The sequence below is a fragment of the Dendrobium catenatum genome, unplaced genomic scaffold (genome assembly GCF_001605985.2).
Source record: "Dendrobium catenatum unplaced genomic scaffold, ASM160598v2 fragScaff_scaffold_665, whole genome shotgun sequence".
Taxonomy (NCBI): Eukaryota; Viridiplantae; Streptophyta; class Magnoliopsida; order Asparagales; family Orchidaceae; genus Dendrobium; species Dendrobium catenatum.
In genome coordinates this window covers 4098591-4120298 of record NW_021319127.1, presented here as the reverse complement: position 1 = coordinate 4120298, position 21708 = coordinate 4098591, and the positions used below count along the sequence as shown (strand labels likewise).

At 34.2% G+C, this 21708-nt stretch overlaps 1 protein-coding gene across 1 annotated transcript in view; it reads right to left on the bottom strand.

Moving 5' to 3' along the window:
- The window catches only part of LOC110092793 (histidine--tRNA ligase, cytoplasmic), a 21028-nt gene extending 8731 nt beyond the window's left edge, over positions 1-12297 (bottom strand). Inside the window, exons 1-6 of the mRNA XM_020817462.1 lie at positions 10659-12297; positions 7279-7458; positions 5018-5275; positions 4659-4793; positions 3761-4042; positions 3526-3666 (exon numbers count right to left, since the gene is read on the bottom strand). Of these exons, the coding sequence (XP_020673121.1) occupies positions 3526-3666; positions 3761-4042; positions 4659-4793; positions 5018-5275; positions 7279-7458; positions 10659-12098 (2436 nt within the window). The 5' untranslated portion in view covers positions 12099-12297. The remainder of the gene's footprint in view (positions 1-3525; positions 3667-3760; positions 4043-4658; positions 4794-5017; positions 5276-7278; positions 7459-10658) is intronic.
- Between the last annotated feature and the right edge of the window lie 9411 nt (positions 12298-21708).

Genomic DNA, 21708 nt, shown 5'->3' with positions numbered 1-21708 from the left:
TGCTCTGATACCAATTTGATAGGAAATACTTGATTTCAAGTATTCCCTAATCACTTTAGCAACAAATCTCAAAGCGAACTGTTTTCCACAGCAGGAAATCAGCCAAAAACAGTAGAAAAGTAGAGGAAAACTGCAGGAGATGAGGAGAAAACACTTGTTTTTTACTAATAGACAATGAAAATAGCAAAAATACAATTTGTTCTTCAATCCGAGAGGAAGAACAACTCTCCAAAGTTCTCCGGCGAAGCCAAGAGCCCAAGCACACAAACCCTAGATCTCCAAAGAGAATTCAAATTCAAGGTGAGGAGCTAATTCCCCCCAACTCCTAATTATACAAAATTAATCATAAAGGACAATCATAAACTTCCTAAAACAGCCTCTCACGTTCAAAATTTCCCTCCTAAACTCCCCCTCTCAAGCCCACATGGACTCACGGTTCCGCCCCCTTGCTGCCGTTTCCGCCCAGGCGTCTCGCGTAGACGCGGACCGGTCCCTGTTGGACCGGTCCAACCGGCCCATCCTGGGCCGGTCTAAGAAAGACATATCCAAACATGTATGACACAATTAAAATTATGTCCAAGGCATTTCTTCCTAAAATTTAATTTGGGCATGGATTGAACGTGCACCAACACAAATGAGAAATATATGGGGCATCTGCGAGACACATTTCAAGCATTTTTTCTAGTTCACTATTATTGATCTAATTTAGTAATATATTTGGTTTAATTTGGTATTATACTATGTTAAAATCCGATTTAAACTCTTGTTTTACTTGATCATTTATTTCATGCCCTTACCTCTTGAATGCTCATGTAACATATCCAAGGAGATCCTAATTCATGTCACGCGTCTTCTTACTCATATCTTCCATGTTGTTGAGCTCATTAGGTGTTATTTCTCCTCGATTACACATGATCCAACAAGCCGCCTCCACCAAGCCTTCTTTGCTTTCACCTTCTACACAGATATTCTTCCCTTTCTCATATTAGTACCCCTCTCCATCTCTATTTGACACACATGTGAACTCAACTTGCATACACTTGATCAACTAGGCCTGGCCAGAGTAGCCTAAATTTCCGATGCAATTGCTCGATCAAATCAAGAGGTCAATTATTTACTAAGTCTGCCACACCACAACTACCTCAACTTTTCCACTAGGGAGATAAGCAATTTAATCAAAATTTCCTGTCATTTTTCCACTATTTTTACATATTTATATCAATTTTTCAATCATTATTAGAGTAATTTTAATAATTATAATGTACAAAAATGAAAAATTTCCCTTCACACTTGCTTAAATAGCATGTAAATAATTTTCAGTCTAAACATCGTTGATTACATGTGTTGATTGCTGACATTACTTCAACTAGGTTTATCAAGGTGGGCAAGCACCACATGGCATTGATGTGGACAAATCACAAAGTAGCAATCATTTAAAATAAGCATAATAGGTAGCATGATTGGCCCCAATATCATATTTTTACTAGACATGAGACTATGAAGCACATACACTTCAAAATCCCTTTCATAGCTGTTTCAGACACACATTAAGCACAACACACCTAACATTTTTTTAACATATTTAAAAATACATTTGATGTGCTTAATTAGAATTAGGCATAACAAAGTCATGTACAAAACAAATCGAGACGTGTTGACATGGATGAAGCATGCACATGTTAATCTGTGGAATTTGACTGTGTCGATCAATCGAGTTGTACAACTATCTCGAACCTTAGTTCAATTTGTCATGCTTGTTTTTTTTTTTTTTAACGCCTCATCGTTGTGTACCCGCTCGCCCCAACGCTGAGTTCCCGAGTACCACAGTGTTGCATAGTTAGCTGGAAGAAATGACAAAGAGCTTAGCATCATAGCGCTCTACGTTCGGTGCTCCATCACTGCAAACTAGCGCCACAGTGCTTCGAGGTAGACTAGCAGTTTTCTTTCTTGTTTTTATGGTGGCATCCCTTGGTGTGTTCTTTACTTGACTTTCTCTTTTGTTTTGTGTGAGAGAATGGTATAAGAGTGAAGCAAAGCAAATAAAGAGTGAGGGAGAAGAGAGATCAGCACTTATTTCTCCCAATTTTCAGAGTGAATTTCTTGGTGTGGTATGGCTCCGTGACTTTTTCCCTATTTTGAATTTTTTCAAAGTTAAATCCTTGTGTGCTTTACTTTCCAGAGCATTTATTTTCTTAGTTGTTTTATTACGTGGTTTACTTCCAATACGCAAACAGCACAAACTGTTTAAAGTTCAATAATTTTTTTATTCATATTGAATAGCCAATGTCCATCTCAATGCTATCTTTTTGGGCCCAATTGATGATACACTCTTTTTTATATTTTTATGGTAATTTTAAGATTTTATACTCTTTTTTACAACTTTGATATTTTATGTGGATGTACAATGTTAAAATCATTTCTAATGATTAATGCTAATATTGGTGTGTTATTGAGGATTTTGTACTCTTGATAAAATATTGAAATATAATTGCAATTAAACCTAAGCTAGTTTTTTTTTTTTTCCTTAGTTGACATTGTATAAAATATTAACACTAGATGTTTTAATAATAAAGTATAAAATAAGTTATATTGACACCATGGCATGTCATGTAATATTTTTCTGATTATCTCATATCCCGTGTTTGTGTCATGTCATGTCGGTGTCCATAATTGCAATTAAATCTAAGCTAGTTTTTTTTTTCCTTAGTTGACATTGGGATTTTATGTGATAAATATGATATTGTAAGTCAATTTATAATGTTTTTTTATAGAAAATATTAACACTAGATGTTTTAATAATAAAGTATAAAATAAGTTATATTGTGACCATGGCATGTCATGTAATATTTTTCTGATTATCTCATATCCGTGTTTGTGTCATGTCAAGTAGGTGTCCATATTTCATAGATGAAAGATGTCTTAAAATTCTAAAATAAATTGATTGTCCTTTCATCCTTTTTGTTGACTAGGGATTGCCTCGATAATGCAGTGTTGGTAGACAAGCCACAGAATTTTTATATTACATGAGTTGTTTAGACAATGCACAAGTAGAACAAGGATTTTTGTAATGATCGTAATGATGATTAGGCTAATTGTACAAATGATTGGTAAAGATCTAAAAGTTCTGCATCATCATTGATTTCTATCATTATATATGATTATAACTGTGTGAGAAGATTCATACTCAGCCCTACTCAACTCAAACCTTCACTTGTGTGATCCGGTGGTGATGGATTTTGTTTCAGATACCAAGTAGGTCTATATATTATGTCGGTTATCTTCTTTAGTCTATTAACCATTTCGATTAAATCCTTTTTCATCAAAGAAATATTCAAGTCCTTGCCAATGTGGTGAGGTGTTTTGGTGAATTCTCAAAAAAAAAAAAAAATTTGCATCAACACATCAAATAGCCCCAAGAGAGCTTTGTTCAAAAGATAGGAGCTTAATTACATCTTTCAAAATCATAATGAGGTATTGACTGATCAACACGCTAAAACAAATACAAGAGAGACAAAAAATCATTACCTTGTTCTTCTCCTTTTCAAGTTGCTCCATTATTGTGAAGACTCTTTCAATTCCAAGGCTAACGCCCACTGCAGGGACCTGTTTTCCACTGAACATTCCCACAAGATTATCATATCGCCCCCCAGCAGCTATGGAGCCAACCTAAAAATACATATATTCAAAATATAATGGCAATGATATGAAGAAACTTAACTAGTGCCCACAGAATTGAGTGAGGTATAGAACAAATTTTTACCTGTGTAGAACCTTTGAAAACCGCTTCAAATATTGCCCCAGTGTAATAATCAAGCCCTCTTGCAAGGCTCAGATCAAAAACTATTTTTTCTAAACATTTTGATTTTTCAAGAGCATTAAAGAGAATTTCAAGTTCATTCAATGCAAGGACAGAGCCGCTGTTACCCAAAAATGAGCTACCACTTCCCTTCAGTTCGGAAAGTATTTCAAGCGGTGGCCCTCGTTTCTTCACAAATGTACCAATTTTCTCGGCCGTCTCAACAGCCAGCCCTTTCTCTTCCACCTGGGAAAGGAGGATTTTCAATCAGCAACGATGCACCAACTTCAGAAGTAAATGAAAGAGAAAAAGCCAAAAATACATTCAGCTGACAGAGCAAACAACAAATGTAAGTCCATTTCTTTGGATTCACGCCCCTCTCAAGGAAAATAAATAGCTAACAAATACCAGAATTAACACACGAAATAGGAAGCCCGAGAAATAAAGACTAGATACAAGGATTTTGTATTAGTAGATAAAAACAAATATCATTCAGTAATACACTTGAAAGATCACCAGAAGAACAGCTTTAACGAAAGCTTGCTGCCAAACTATGGCATCATGAAAACTAGGAAAGAGATCAAAAAATGCATGAGTAAGGATTGTCCTATGCATAAAAATAAGTGTACGGAAAACTTGAAAGGCCCAAAAAAGAAAAAAATTAAAAGATAAATGAATAAGTCAAGAACACTAAATATAAAAATCTAAAATTTTCACGAGTATAGAAGTAGAAAAAGTTAAGGATACAGACACAACAGGGGTGAGAATTTTATGTATTCTGTTTGTCCAGAATTACAATTTTCCCAGATATAAATTGGGTCTTTAGGATGTAGCTTATGATTGTACTATATGAATAACTCACCAGCTCCTTTTTTACTTGCTCAAAGGACTGCTTGTCTAGTTTGTCAATACTTGAACAAACTGTTCTGAACTTTTCAGAGGAGACACCACATATTTCAAGCATTCCATCCAACAATTTTCTGTGATTCAACTTTATCTGCAATAACAGCATGTATTTTTTTATTATTTAGCAGAAGTTACAGAAAACGGTAACACTAAAAACCACATTTATTCACAAGGCATATACAATTAATGTGCAAAAATGGAATTTTTTTGTTTCAGATGTACGCTTCTATACAGCATTCTGAAGGGTAGGGAAAGAAAAAACTTAGACAAAAGAACAACGTTGTTAACATTAAATACAAAATCAAAGGAAGAAACCTCATAATCACCAATATTGAGTTCATCCAGCAATTCGGTCAAAACTTTGAGAACTTCAAAATCAGCTTCCATTACTTCACACTGGCCAGCTACATCAAGGTCGCACTGGTAAAACTCACGGTATCTACCTTTGGATGGGTTGTCTCGTCTATATACTTTGGCAATCTGATACCTTTTCAATGAATTGATGTTATTCATAGCCAAATAACGTGCAAATGGAACAGTAAGGTCATATCGCAAGGAACAAAGCTCACCACCCTGCAAACAAGGAATGCATACCAGCAGCTTCTATTATAAACAGTCAGCCTCAAATAACAGAAAAATAATTTTAAAAAATCATTTATAATCAGTAGAATTTTCTTGTAATTTGTGATATCCTGATATCTTTACATAGAAATAATGCCAATTCCACTGAGAAATACCTTTTTTTCACAAGCAGCAAACAAGACCCCCCAAGGAGGAAGCAGGTACTTTTACATAATTAACTAAGAAATTCTTTGATTACATTCAACTTCCACACCATATATGGAATAAACAGGGTCGAAGCTGCTGAAACATTGAAGATCTTTTAAAAAAGGGTAAATCAATGCGCATAAAGTACGTAACTGATAACAACTAACTTGAGAAAGCAAAACCATCTAATTATCCACTAATTGTTGGATTTTGCTGAAAATAATTCAAATATGTTTCCCTTAATAAAACATTAATAAATGTAAGATATTCACTCAAATAATAAAACATAAGCAATAAGAGTTGAGAGCGCACAAAGTATTGCTAATCTTGCACCTAACAACAAAACTGATGAAAATTCTACAACATCCGCTATTCCTATGGGTGACAGTTTTCTAATGTAGCGCATATTGGGCTTCCTTACTGCTATTTCACTGGATTTCTTGCAGATCTATTTCAGCAGCTCCTTCACATCTATTAAGGGCTTCTTCAAGCAAGAAGAAAAAATTTTTTTGATAAACTTTACACTATGAAATAGAACTCTCTCGAATCTATGTAGTCATTTTTTGGTTAGTCAAATATTGAAATTTAATTCAAAATAAATTTTAAACCTTCTACTAATGAGAAAGCTTTTTTTTTTTTCAAAATAGGTTTAATATTATTAAACACTTAATTTTTATAACAGTACAATAATGATACTTTTTATTTACCATATCTAATATGAGGTTGTTTTATTATTTAAAATTAATTTTAAAATATATATAAATCTTTTTCAGGAGATAGAAAGGTTTGAAATTTTTTCCTAAATTAATTAAGAAAAGAAAGCAACAACTAAAATACATACCATACAGAGTATTACAATAGGCACTAAATGGATTAAATAGATGTGATTTGGCTCATGCCATCTACTCTTTATAGCCCCATTTGACATCGAACCTTCTCCTCTGCTCATTACTTCATCTTCCTCCAACCCTCCCCCCTTTCCATAGTACATATAACCATTTAGATGTTAGGAATGCATGTTCTCTTTTCTACCTAGAAAGATCGAATACTTCTAAATCACTTGACAGGACACATAAAGGCCATAGGCCATGCAGATTTAACCATAGTTTGACAAAACTTTAACCAAACACTAGCACTTCATCTTCCTCCAACCCTCCCCCATTTCCATAGTACAAATAACCATCTAGATGTTAGGAATGCATGTTCTCTTTTCTACCTAGAAAGATCGATTACTTCTAAATCACTTAACAGGACACATAAAGGCCATAGGCCATGCAGATTTAACCATAGTTTGACAAAACTTTAACCAAACACTAGCCTTTTTTTTATTATGTTTCCTCCCAATTACTAACTTTATCCTTTTCATGCAACCTAAACAACTTATTTTTAAATAATTCTTAAGATTTTCGTTTGAAGCTTTGAGCTAATCTTGTTCGAGCTGATATTTGTACATGCTTGATTCATGTTTTTTTGACTACTTGAATATCCATAAATAATAGCCTCCTATGTCTTATATATAAGAAATGCCAGGCTTGTGCCTCTGTGTCGTACCAGGCAGAGTTTGTATCAATGCTTTTGTAGGAATTCAAACCTAGTATCATCTGTTTTTAATTCCTTAGTGTTCAACTTGTTCATGTTCAGCAACTTACATTATTCCAGACAGTGCGGAAAGATACTTCAAACTATATGCAATCGTGTAACAAATCATCAGAAGTAACTATATGTTAAAGGTAAACAACGTAATTGAGACAGCAAAAAAGACAGACCATATCCAACAGGAAAGTAAGCAAATGTTTTATGGAATATACCTGGTCAGCAAGGTCATATATTAACTTGGAATCTTCTCCATATTTTCCCATGAGAGTTTCCCTTAACTCAAAGACAGGAGTATCAAGTGACACTGCTCCATGCCTCTTGAAAACACTTGTAATGACTGAAAATGCATGTTCTCTTATGGCCATTTGCTCTTTGCCAAAATCACGAGTGCCCTGTAGAACAAAAAAAGTTTAGGCCAATAAGCAATATTATACTGCAACATTATAACTTGAAGATCTGTAATTCATACGCTAATGAGAGGTTGTTTGCTACGTTAAATAATATTGTAGGGAACCTCAGAAGAATAAAGACTTGCATTTCTTAAAACATTTAACCATAAAAGAGGAAAATAGACATGACAAGGATGAGAATCAACTGAAAATTATTAATACCATTCGACAGTCTAGTGTGATAGTACTCATATTACTTTTGCTTATTACCAACACATTTTCACCAATGGTAGTTAGCCTTCCCTTAAACGTCTTATGCACCATTATTTCTAACAAATTACCTCCTTCCAACATAAATGTCATTAGAAGTATCGCTAATTTTGATAGAAAATATCTTCCTTGTAATAGTTTAGGATTCCCTTCTCAAAAGGTCAAAAGAAAATTCTTCTCTTCAAAAGCTCATTTAATAAAATCAATAATTATTTATTTGGCTTGAGACACCACTGGTGATAGATCAACTCTTCTGAAAAGGGTATTATTTAACCACATGCCCCTTTTTATGTTTCAAATTCCTCCCATTGCCATTACTAAAAAGTTAGAAATAACTTTTAATAAATTCCTTTGGAAAGCTTGGATAATGGGACAAAAATCATTGGAATAAATGAGATAAAATTTATTTTCCTTATGATTAGGGTGGTCTTAACTTTAGGAGCATGTTAGATATAATCATTTTTTTCCTAGGAGCATTGGTTCAAACCAAAAAAAAAAAAAAAATCCATGGATAAATTTTATGAATGGCTGATTTCCTGCTGTGGACAGCAGTTTGCTGTGAGATCTTTGGCTAAAGTGATTAGTAAATACTTGGAATCAAGTATTTCCTATCACAAACATATTTAATCATATCATCATTCAATTCTTTCAACTTGGTTGTCTCTGGAGAAGATTATGTTCTATTAAAAATAAAGCCAAGGATCTCATATTTTGCATTGTTGGCTGAGGTAGTTTATCTCTGTGGGGGATCAGTAGGTGAGAAAATTGTAAGCTTAATCTAATTTTTGCTACTCATCCTCTTCCAACTGCTCTTTTCATGGAATTTATTGAGAAACATGCTTGAAATGATGAAAATATTTACTCCATCCTTCTAAACATATTGTTAAAATCATTCTTTATGTTCCCTTGTGAATCTCTTCCGAGGAAAACTCCAATGCAGAAGCTCTTTAATAACTTTAATTCAAACCGAAGTTTATTTGGGATCAAATTAGAATTTCAATAGATTAGTCCGATCTTGTGCATAACTTAAAAAATTGTTCACATTAGGTTTTTTGAACATACTGATTGAGACAAATGCTATGTCTCTCATTTCCTTAATATCAACTAATAATTGTCCTAGTTGAGATTTGATTTCTCTAGTGAGAGAAGCTAAGAAACATCTTTTCTTCTTCACATATGAGATATGACATTTATTGAGATGGGAATTTTGCTGTGAGCTAATTAGCCAATGTTGTTTAATTTTGTTGATATGCTAAACAGCTTCTCTATTTGTTTTAGTTTACAATGTTGGTTTTGAGTTCTTCTATTTCCTATTTTTGTGGAATATCTCTTGCATTTCATTTTTAGTGAATAGCTTTGATGTGATTTGTTTTTTTCATGCCGGGTAGGTCTACTATGGAAGCTATACATTTATTGAGAGGTTTGATGGAGAAATATATAGAGAATAAGGAGGATCTACATATGATATTAATTAATTTAGAGAAAAAATATGATAAAGTTCCTAGAGAAGTGCTATGGAGAGTTCTTGAAAACAAAGGGATTAATAATACTTATATTTAAGTCATAAAGGATATGTATGCAGGAGCTATTACTTGTGTTCAAACACAAGGTGGTATGACCAAGTATTTTCCTATTTCAGGTGGATTATATCAAGGATCATCCTTAAACCCATCCCTTTTTGTTTTAGTCATGGATGTTCTTTGATGCATCTTAGAAGTAAAAGTAACAAAATAGATAGAAAAAAATTGCAAGAATACAAATATGTGGGCTGATTTTTTATTTTTTATTCAACAATAATAAAATATATAATTAATTTACTATTCAAGAGATAGATCAGCTCTCCCACAAACTCTAACCCCCTCTAGGAACTCACAACAAAAGAGAATAAATAAAACTCAACATACATAATATCTCAACTCTAGACAAAACTATCCCTTAAATAGCCCTAACACAAAATAAACATCATTAAAACCTTCCTAAACATCATAAACACAATTAGGTTATATTCCTAAATAATTAAAACCTTCCCAAACAGCATAAAAACAATTAGGAAACATTCCTAAATAATAAAAACCTTCCTAAACAAATCACCTATCTTTCCCTAAATAAATATTTCTTAATTTCCTACCTAATCAAATTAGCTCTCTTTTCTTAGATAAATCATTCATAATTCCTCCAAATCAAATCAATCCTCTTTCCCTAAATAAACATTTCTTAATTAGTTCCCCCTTGATTCCTCCTCCTTACATAATGAATAATAGATCCTTTGGGGACCATCAGGGGGGGCTGAAATCCCCCCTGTTGTTGCCGTAGATTTTGCCTAGCTAAATGGTTGGTTTGTCTTGGGCTGGGCTGGCCTGGTGGGCCCCTCTTGGCGTATCATTCTCACTAGACATTTGCAAAATGTTGTACCTTGGTATATGTTTTTTGCTAACGATATTCTTCTTGTTGATAAGACTAGAGAGGGAGTTGTTTGTTTAAAGCACGATAAGCACGAAATGAACATAACATGAACACCAATTAAATTAAACAAACCAAGTTTGAACACAAACAAAAAAGCTCGAATCAAACACAAACCAAACTTGAAAAAGCTGATAATAAACGAACTCAAACATGAACACACACATACTCGGCTCGGCTCGGTTCGTTTGCAACCCTAATTTTAAGCATTAAAGTTATGGTTATCAGAATATTAATACTTTCTAAGTAAATGAGAAAATAATTTTAGCACAATTTTACATAAAGGAGTTCTTGCATAAAATATATAAAACTCGTAGCTATGTAGCATAAGGGTATTAGAAAAGAAAATCAATATAATAAAACATCGAATTAACTAAAAATTCCAAGGAGTTGTAAAGATGCGCGAAAAATAACAACTAAAATAGTAAAATGTCAACAGCTTCAAAATTTTTAGTATAAAGCACAGTTCTCACTTTGGGAATCTTTGGTAGCCTTCTGACTTCATTGCTCTCAACTATCTCCTTGATTTTTCCTAAAAGTGTATCAAGCCTCGTTTCCTCAGGATCAAAATATAGTGCAAGCAGCTCTGCCCAATGACCAAAAGTGGCAACATTATCAGTGGATGCATCATTTTGTGAACTTAACATATCTTTGAAAACCTTCCACAAAATAGAGTTTCCCCTTCCTAGAGTTTTCTTTCTCTTCTTCTTCTCCCCTTTCTTCTCAACTTTTCCACTTTCACTATTCACATTGATACAAGCTGTATCATTGACCTCTGGTTTTTCAATTGAATCATCCAACTCAAGTGCATACAAAGCTGTTGCTGCCTCCCAGGCAAGAATTTCTTTCAATATCACCAACAATTCATAAACTCCATGCAAAATCTCCACAGAATCTGATTCGGAAGCAGCTTTCGCTAAAACCAAGCACAATTGCTCTCTCATTACATCCAAACTAGGGCATCTCTTTTCAAAATCTTCCATAAACTTTTTTCGTTTCTCTTCATTACCTAGGGATGTAGCCACAGTCATTGCTCTCCCCAAGCTAAGTTTACACATTAACTGAATTGACTTTGCCAGTGGCAAAACTAAAGCAACCAATGCATTCTCCTTCACATGACTCACCACTCCAACTGCATTCTTCCTCACATTAATTGAAGAATTCAACTCCTCTCTGGTTCTACCATGCAAAATCCTCACAGCTCCTCGGAAACTACCATGACCGGCAGGGGTATCACTGAAGGGTCCTGTATTTAACTGGCCCACGGTTTTCGATCCAAAAAGAAAAGCTTTCATATCAGCTGCCACATCCGTCTCGTCCTTATTAAAGAATCCATCCCCTGATGGCGGCAAATCAAACAAAGCAACATCAGCCCTAGCAGCTTCGCAGGAGAACGCAGCAACAGCATCCGATAGCTTCACCAGTGCAGAAGCGCAACAATCCAGCATCGCGCAAATCCCAACAGAAGCGGCAGCGGATTTCTCTAATACGCTGATCTCATCCTTGGTGGCGCCTACAAACTCATCTGGGTGTTTTCCGATCAACTTAAAAAGCGAGGTAACCAGCCCAACTGAGGAACCGAAATCGAGAGAACTGTGCCCTGATTGTAAACCAAGAATTTCCCCGATGAGAGAGGGGAAAGTGGGTCGTACGGCCGCGTCCGAGACGACGAGCTTGTTAATGAGAACCACAAGAGCGGCGCGGGACTCATCTGAAGTTAAAAATTTGGAAATGGACTCAACTGCAGCTTGATGAGGACGAGGGGACTGGGAACGGGAAAGCCTTTCGAGTGCAGCAGGATCGATGGTTACCTTGCGAAGGCCACGAGCAACCGCATAGACGTCCGCAGATGAGAGGGACGATCCCTTCCCGCCAATCACAATGGTTGGTCTCTCGCCGCCGGCTAACTCCATAGACTGGGTGGAAGAATACTGCGCTAATGTCAGAGGAGAAAGATCGTTACCTCCGTCGTGACTTCAAATCGAAGAGGAACAACGTCGTCGTCGAAGGAGCTGAAGAAGCTTTCTTTGGTGACTATCCAAACCCTAGTTCGCGCGAAGTACTTGAGGCGGAAGCGGCAACAAAAAAATGGCAACGACGAGGAAAAGCAAACCCTACACGGCAAAGTATATTAATGGTGAAATATTTTATTAATTTGACAATTAATTATAATATTAATATGACAAATTTAATTTAATTACAATGTATAATGGATAAGTATTTTTAATTAGGATTAATAAATTTAATCATATAAATTAAATATAAAATATTTTTAATCTCTACCATGCAAAATAATTTTATAATTTAACCACCTTTGAATTTAATAAATTTAAAATTATAAATATCAATTTAGTAATTTAATTTAGAAATATAATATAATTAGTATAGTAAGTATGACTTAACTAAAAAAAAAAGTATGACTTAACTACTCTACTTAAGAATATAGTATATTTGGTAAGGAAATAAGTAGTTAAATTAATTAATAATTAAATATACTTTAATTATATTATTTATACTTAATAGTTATTTATGGTAATTAAAATTAATGATTATAATCCATACTAGTTAAAATTATATTGAATATTCCAATCATGTCACACAAGTGTATAAAAGATATTTAAGCTTATTATGCAGGAAGATATTGTTATTAGAATAAATATGAAAAAAAATTATGCTAGCATATTTTGTGTCATAAATAGCATGGTTTTAAAAATCGGACCGGACCAGCCGATTTAACTGGTTGAACCGTGAACCGGCAGGCCGGCCGGTTCTATCAGCCCTCATACCAGCTTCAAATCAAACCGGGCAAAAAACCGTCCAAATGGCGGTCGAACCGGCGCTGATTATAAAGAACCACCCGGTTAAAAAACAACGGATGTGAGCCATTGATTTTGGATCCAACGGCTAATTGAGTAATTGCAGAAAATATCCTAATAACATTCGATTCGCTCTAGAAATTCATTTCGCTTGCTCATCTCCAATTCGTCTCCGGCAGTCATCTCCTACATTTTGTCTCAGACATCATCCTCCAGACCATTCGTGAACTCGACGACAACATCGTCTTGGTCGTCTCACGCACATCCTTACTTATTCTCTTCCTTTTAACCGCACGATATAAGTTTTTTTTTTAACCCTAAAATCTTATATTATATGATCACGCTGTTCTTCTTTTGTTCTCACTATATTGCTTTAATGCAGAGCATAAATGCCTAAATTTTTATACTTTTGTATACTGCAGTTCTACTATACAAAAATTTCTTTGACGGTTTTTTATTATCTATTTGAGTTCCACAATCAGAGACGAAAATTCAGATGTTCTCATGCACTTTTTTTCACATTTTCAAGTTAAGTGACTGAATTTAAGTACAACTTTTCATTCAGCTCTACTAATTGTTGCTGCACATTGACTCGAATCAAACTGAGGTATGCATTCTTCCCGGTGATAATAACGAATGAGTTGTTTATATTTTGTATAATTAGTTGTTACATTATTAATTTATTTTGAGTTGTAACATATGCTTAATGAATATCAAAATAGTGTCATAGGAATCATATGATGTTAAATGGTTACGGAAGTGAAGCTAATTTTATTAAAATTTTAATAATATTATTATTTATTACGTCATCCGGTTCGACCCCAGTTCGACCGTTTCTCTCCTACGTCCGATTCGTTGTCCGGTCCGATTTTCACAACCTTGATAAATAGAATTAAAGTCTATAGATTTATGGTCCATTTGGGACAGTTGCATTCGATTGTTATAAAAAAATTGTGAAGATATCAGCTTTTTAGAAAGTTGTTGTTGACAGCATCATAAAAATTTATTGAAAATAATGCAAAGTAACGGCCAAATAAAAAAATTATGATTGAGAACTGGATAATAAAATAGTAAGAAAACTGTCACAAGTGAAGCCTAATGCAACATTTAGATATTATATATTGCACTATTTTTTGTCGGTTAACTAAATTCTTTTAGATAAATTATGCTTAACAATAAAGCAAATGCTCAGTTCATGAGACCCCAGGCCTTCGGGCTTCACTGTAATCTATAAATCTCAACATAAAATCTTTTACAAACATTTTTTAGATTTTCCAATTTTTTTTATTGATATTTGAGTCATTAATTAAGTCAAATTCATACACATATCATATACACAAGCTTCGACTCAAAGCCTGTTGATTAGCAGCAAAAACCCACAAGATAGATTGTTTTATCATAAATTGGCTGAGCTGACTATTTTATTTTTACTTTTGGTACTAATTAATCATTATCTTCTAAACATTCATTCCCTCTTTGAATCATACAAGATTAATTAATTAAGCTAATAAAGCTGTATTATTACAACATGAATTGTACCATCCTTTTTTTTTTATCAAAACAAAAATCATATTAAATCAAAAAGGAGTTACAATAGGCCAAGAAGCAAAATATAAATAGTAAAAGAAAATACAATAAGACACAATCAGAGGGCTCAGTAATTGACTGAGGCTCCCAGCTCCCCCGAAGTCACGCACATACCCTTCAATTTGATGAAGAAACGCCGCGAAGAAAACAATCCAACCGACCAGCCAGGTAACAAAAGTTCAACACCAAAGGTTGCCATGAGCCATGACAACAAGAAGCGAGCCCCAGCCACATCATAGCCTAGCACAACCACGACAAAAAAAAAAAACTCGATCGAATCAGCTTGAAAAAACCATCCAGAGAGAAAGCATAAAGAGCTAACGACCCCGTCTGCCCCTCCCACGGGACCTCCCACGAGAACCAGCAAAGACCAGTCGGTCACGAACCATTTTAAAATCATGTCCATGTTCAAAACCTCCACAATGCTCCGAGGACAATCAAGGTGAAACCGCACATCCATCCCAGAATTATAACCCAAATGATACACCATAACATTGGGTTTGATTAATTTCACAGGCACTTCCACAAAAGAATTAGGGATAACCAACCCTTCACCTGAATGAACCTCACTTCTAACAACATCACGACCAACAAAAGCCTCACAAGACTCCACCTCAACATTAGATGAAGGAGAACCAATAGAGTTCACACCACAAGGAGTACCACTTTTCATCGCATCAGGTACAAGATCCCCTCCCCCCACAGAAGCAGGGACACAAGGAGAAAAACGATTGCAACCGGAGGGGACATCAGCATTAAACAAATTAACATCTTCCACCGAATTAACAGTCGCAGAAACAGGTAAGACCACATCAGAAATGGAACCGGTCTCCACACCAACATTATCATGAGAACTAATAGGAAAATCAGACAAAACCCCAAAAACAGAACCACCATAGGAAAAACCAAAGTCCAAAGTGACATCCGTAGCCCCCAAACTATCATCAACACCCCTAACTACATGATCAACACTACTATAATTAATAGAAATAACAGACGCCACCTGACCAGGAATATCACTCCCAGCGATAGGGACGGCGTCGTCACAGATCGTTGGACAAGAGGGGTCGATTAGAGCTAAAGAAACAGAGTTCACTTTGGGATCAGAAACCGAAGCCACCGACGGTTGAGCCAAATCTAGAGCCGGCTGCAAATGAGGGAATAACTTAATACATTCCGACTTCTTATGACCCACAGATTTACAATGCTGACAGAAATTAGGCATTCCTTCAAAAACAACTTTATGAATATACCCAAGTTTATCCGGGAGAACACGTGAGGACGAAGCCCTGGAAAAGAAATCTAGACATGGACAATTGGCGACTCCTCTGAAAGGTCAAAGAGAGGTGTCCACTTTATCACTTTCATAAAACAACCAAAAACGAAATAGGATCGATGCGCAAAAATCCTCCCATAGTCGATGTCATTCGAAACCTTGATCAAGACATTAGACTGATCCAAAAGAGTAACAGAGAACTCACCCTATAATTTTAGGTTGAAAAAAAACCTACGTATCGAGTCCAAAGCCAGCGGCTTAAGCGGAAATTTCTCCACTAAAGCAAACTCAAAAGGTTTCGCAATATGCATAAATTCATCATCCAAAAACCACAAAGTCGACATACCCCGAGTCGTAGAAACACGAAAATTCGAAAAAAAACCTTAGAAACATCAGAACCAGACAACACCTCTTTGAAGGATTTAGAATTCTTACCCTCAAGAAAGTCAGGGTCTAACCGTTTATTAGCTATAAGAAAAAGGGCGAGAGAGACGGAGACGGAGATGGAGGCGGCCCTAACAGAGCGGAAAAAGCCCTAGCAGACAGAAGCATCTCTAGTTTGCTCTAATTATTGTAAAATCCTTACATTAACACATACTAAACAAATTGGATTGAGCAAAGAATCCAATTAGATAAGAATTCGTATCACATATCAATACATCATCAATGCAAAATAATCTTCTTTGAATGAAACCACAAAACTGCTAATAAAATAAAAGTTATAATCAACAGAATGTTAATCATGTTAGCCATCATTTTTAAAAATAACCTTTAATTTACATTTCAGAGCATGCTCTACATTCTACAAGCAGATCATCTCAACATCTCCACTACCCTAAGCCTCAATCAGATGCTTGTTTGGAATATTTTTTTTATTGCTTTGTAAAATTGTTGTAAAAAAAGATAATTTTTTAAAAATGTTGTAGAAATCAGCTTTTAAGTACAATTATTTTTTAAGTAACGAAAAAATAGTGATAAAATAGAAACTGTGATTGTAGTATGAAAAGCATAATAGTAAAAAAATTTGTTCCAAAAGAAGCCTAAATCATTGAGGCTTAGTTTGAGATAATTTTCTTGTTTCTTTTTAAAACAATTTTTAAAATACATATTTTTAAATTAGAATTTTTTATACTAAAAATTTACTTTAAGAAGCCGTAAGAGAGCTGCTCCAAACGAAACCTAAGACTTCGTTTGGGACGGCTTTCTTTCTGCTTTTTAAAGCAGCTTCCTAGTACAATTTTTTTTAATTTTTATACTAAGAAGCTGCTTTAATAAGTAGAAAATTATAAAACATTTGATAGCATACCACTAGATGCATGAATACTATAAGTGGGCCCATATACTTATACATATAAATAAAGTATTATACATTATACGCTATTTGAAAACTAAGCCAATTAAATTTGTGATCTATTTAAATATTAAATAATTATTTGGCTTATGTGGCATCTCAATTAAATTTTGTATGGAATTAATTTGTGTAGAGGCTGGGTATTTATTTTATTTTAATGATGGGCTGAAATAAAAGAAATACACTTAAAGTATAAAAGGTCGTGGTCCCCAGTTTAAGCGGAGGAGTTCTCATTTCTCTCATTTCTCATCTTGAGTGAAAAGAAGGGGTCTCTCGCTCTATTGGAGAACGCCGCTCTAAACGTGGAAGATCGAAAGACCTTGATTTTGCATTTCAATGGATTCAGGTACGCTTCCGAAAATTCTTCTCGATGATTTGACATGTCGTTCGGAGACGATCGAATTAATTTTTTGTGTCTCCTTTAAATCCTAACACATATATCTTTATCATCACATAATTATGATTAGTGATCTTTCATAGCACAAAATTATAAAACATTTGATAGCATACCATAAAATATAATCATGAAATTTACAACATACAAGTCAAATATTTACAAATAATATCATCATGGTAATCATATAATAACATAATCATAAGTCAAGCAAGATGAAGAGCTTCTTATTCTCATATCACACTATCTTCAAAGTACTTCATATGCAAAGTTAAATCCATATAAACCAAATGAAGAATAATATAGAAGAAATTTCTTACTCATTATGTTAAAGCAATGATTCTCTACCAAATCAGATTTAAATCCTTACAAATAGACTTCTAAGCATGTTCTTCTTCTCCTCAACTCTTTCAAAACTTAGACTTTATTTTTTATGATTTTTTTACTGCTTCTTAAAGCAATTTTTTAGTGTAAAATTTTTAATTTTTATGCTAAAAAATTGTTTTAACAATAAGTAAAAAAATTATTCCAAACAAAATCTTACCCTCAAATTTTCAAGCTCAAAGACTAAAAAATTGTACAAGCACCTCTACTCCAAAAACTCACCACTTAAGCAAAGACCATCTCTCTCTCTCTCTCTCAATTTCTACGTATAATGAGACTAAGGCGCTTCTCAATTTTAACTAATTACTTAACCAAATGAAAAAAAAATAGCATTTTTAATTCAAATTTTGAAAACATACATACAAAAACCAAAATATATTTCTTCTTAAACATCATCAAATTTTATGATACATAAGAAATTTTTTGGAGTTCAAACATATTTCTCATTAGATTAGTTTTTATAAGAAGTGGTGAAGGAGAAACTGCAAATGTGGAACAATTATTTTCTATAAGAATTAATGCATCATCCAAAAATTCATAAGATCAAATATGAATCATTATGCAACACTTGAATTCAAAATTTTCAACAAATTTATATTTTAAAAGAATGTTTGGAGGAGGAGCACCGCAATAAATGTGTTATGATCAAATTATAAATAAGCATAAATCAAGAACTTAAAATATAGTTAAAATATTTTAAATGATATTTAATCAATTAATTGATCTTCGAATCTTTTGTGTTTATAGACAATTTGATAAGATCACATTACATCTGAAAGGTAAAGTTAATATGTTGATTATGCTTCATTAAATCCTCATAATTTCTTCGTGCATTATTATGAGCACTATTAGGATTAAGAAAAAATATACAGCTAAATAAAATTGCGAGATTTTTTCCCAAAAAAAAACCTAAATGGACCCTTAGTGCCCATTTTATTGCAGTATTTAACCAAAATTTAGCAATAACTTCAGTCAAAATTCTTCTCATACAATTCTACATCAGCAAAGAAAAAAAAATTCCAACATTGTAGAATGTTAACTTCTGAAATTCTAGAAAAGTCCTATTCCAAATAAAAAAATTTCATTTTTCCAGAAAAATAAATTACAAAAAAGGTACAAATAACCTAAATTTAATATAGTTAGAACTAAAAATTCAAATATGAGTGATTTTTCAAAGATCTTCTCTTCATTATCCATCAAGATCAAACAACTTCTAACTCATAAGGCTGACTTACTCGTCAAAAGCTTTTTCTTTAAGCGAATAAATTAAAGAGAAAAATAACTCAACTAATTTCTAGATCTCTGATTGACATGGTGGCGTGAAAGGAAAAAAAAGCATGCTGGAGGCCGGTATAAACAGTCGAGTCGAACTCGAGTCACTCTTAGCTTGAGCTTGAGCTTGATTAATTAATCAAGTTTGAGCTTGAGCTCGAGCCGGCTCGTTTAATTTGAAAGAGAGAACATGCTTATGATTCTAACAATTATTGTAATAAAATGATAAAAAGAATGAGAAATGAGAAGAAAAATAATGACAAATTACTTAAGAAAGTGAAATGTGATTTATAAATATTTTTAACAACTTTTGTACTTAAAATTTTAAGCATTAATATATCTTAGTGCATTATTTCATATTCATTTTTTTAAAAGAACCAGCTCGCAAGCTAATGAGTCAAGTCAGGACTAGCTCAAACTTGATACTTTAGCTCATCGAGTTCAGTTCATCAGCCATTTTTCGAGTTGAGCTCGAGCCAGCTTACAACTCAGTTGACTCACTCACACCACCAGCAACTTTTTCAAGATGAAAATGGGACATATATTCTACAACCAACACCTACGTACATTCAATAAGATAATTAATAGAACTTTTGTTTTATTATATTTTTTTAATCTTGCATTTTTATTAATTTCTAAAAAAATAATTGAAATGCACAACATTAAAAATGTGCAAGGGGAAGATAAATAATATTAGCTCTTTAGATAAGATTTCTTAGTTTTCTCATAATTATATTTTCTAAAAAGCACCCAAATAAATTTATATGAGATCAAGGGTTTGTTTGGAGCAACTTTCATACTGCTTGATTTTTCAGATCATAATCATAATTTTTATTTGGCTACTCTTTACTCACTATTTTTTTAAAAAAATTGTGCTAAGATGTTATTTTCTACAATAAAAAAATTAAAAAAAAAAAACAGCTTTCTCCACAGTAACATTGCACCTGTCTTTATAAAAAGCTAAAAACACATATATAGGAGCTAAGAATAATTACTAAATAAGTAAATAGTAATTATATGAAGGACTATTTTGGATAACTATCTTATTGCTTTATTTGTTTTACCACAATCATAATTGTGTATATGCTAAGAAGAAGCTTTTAAAAAAACTACTTCATCCACAACATTTTTATAACTATAACCATATCAAATAAGGTTTCATTTGGGACGAAAATTTACTGCTTAAACCGGCCTTAATTTTTTGTACTAAAAAAGCGCTTTAACAAGCAGGAAGAAAGCCGTACCAAATGAAGTTAAATATGAAAACTAAATTGATGTGCAACCATCACTACAGGAAAACCTGTTATTACCGGCGGACAGAATCCGCCGGAACAAATGTAAATTCCGACGGAACCGTTCTTTTCCGGCGCATGTTCCGGCGCAAATATCTCCGCCGGTTTTGGGTGCGTCGATAAAATTGTTCCGACGCATATTTTGCGCCGGAACCAGTTCCGGCGTTGTTTCCGACGCATTACCGGCGCATTAAACGGTTTGTTTGCCGACGTAAAAAACGTGAAAATTCCGGCGCCTCATGCGCCGGTATTTACCGTCACAGTATACGACGGTAATTAACGGCGGATTAAGCGCCGGAATTGCGTCAGCGAAATTCCACGATTGTTTGCGACGCAATTGTTGCGCCGGTAATTAACGGCGGAATATTCGCCGGTACGTACGTTTATTAAATTTTGTAAATTAAAATAGCTCACATAATTTTTAATTTAAAAATAATAAAGATTATTGAGTGTAAAAAATATTTAACATGTCATTGATACATCCTCAAAAAATTATTTTGGTCGGGCACGAATCTCGAGGAAAATCAAGTTGGAAACTTTCGAAATGAAACTGGAACCATCCAAACTCTGATTTTAGCAAACTTATAGTCGAACTGAACATCTTGGAAATACAAATCCAACGACACCAAATTTGACTCAATATGAGCCCAAATGGATCCAAATCAAGGGTATGAAGGGTTATTGGAGGGTTCGAACCACAATTTGGATTACCAACTGGTTTCCAAACATGACGTTCTTACAGTCGAATGGAGCGGCTCGACGAGACGAATCCAAAGAGCCAAAGATCACTGAATTCTAACATTACAAAGGCATACAAATGTCCATTAAACAGTCAACGATCAAGGGATTCAGCATCGATCGCACATCCATGCCACTCCCAATATGACCTTGATCTACCATCTATTTACGGGCCATGTCACTTTAGAAAATCTATAAATAGACTTCTCCTCCCTCTTGAATGAGGGGGCTCGAAGCAAAAAAGAAAGAGAGACATCGGAGATCGCTCATGCCTCCTCGCTCCTCCTTGATCATCGCCTAAGTTTCGCCGGACCGTCGTTCCTCCGACGGACCACCACTTTAGGCCCTCACCTCCGTCGGACCACCATCTGAGGACCCGAGCTCCGCCGTACCACCACTTGAGGCCTTGAGTT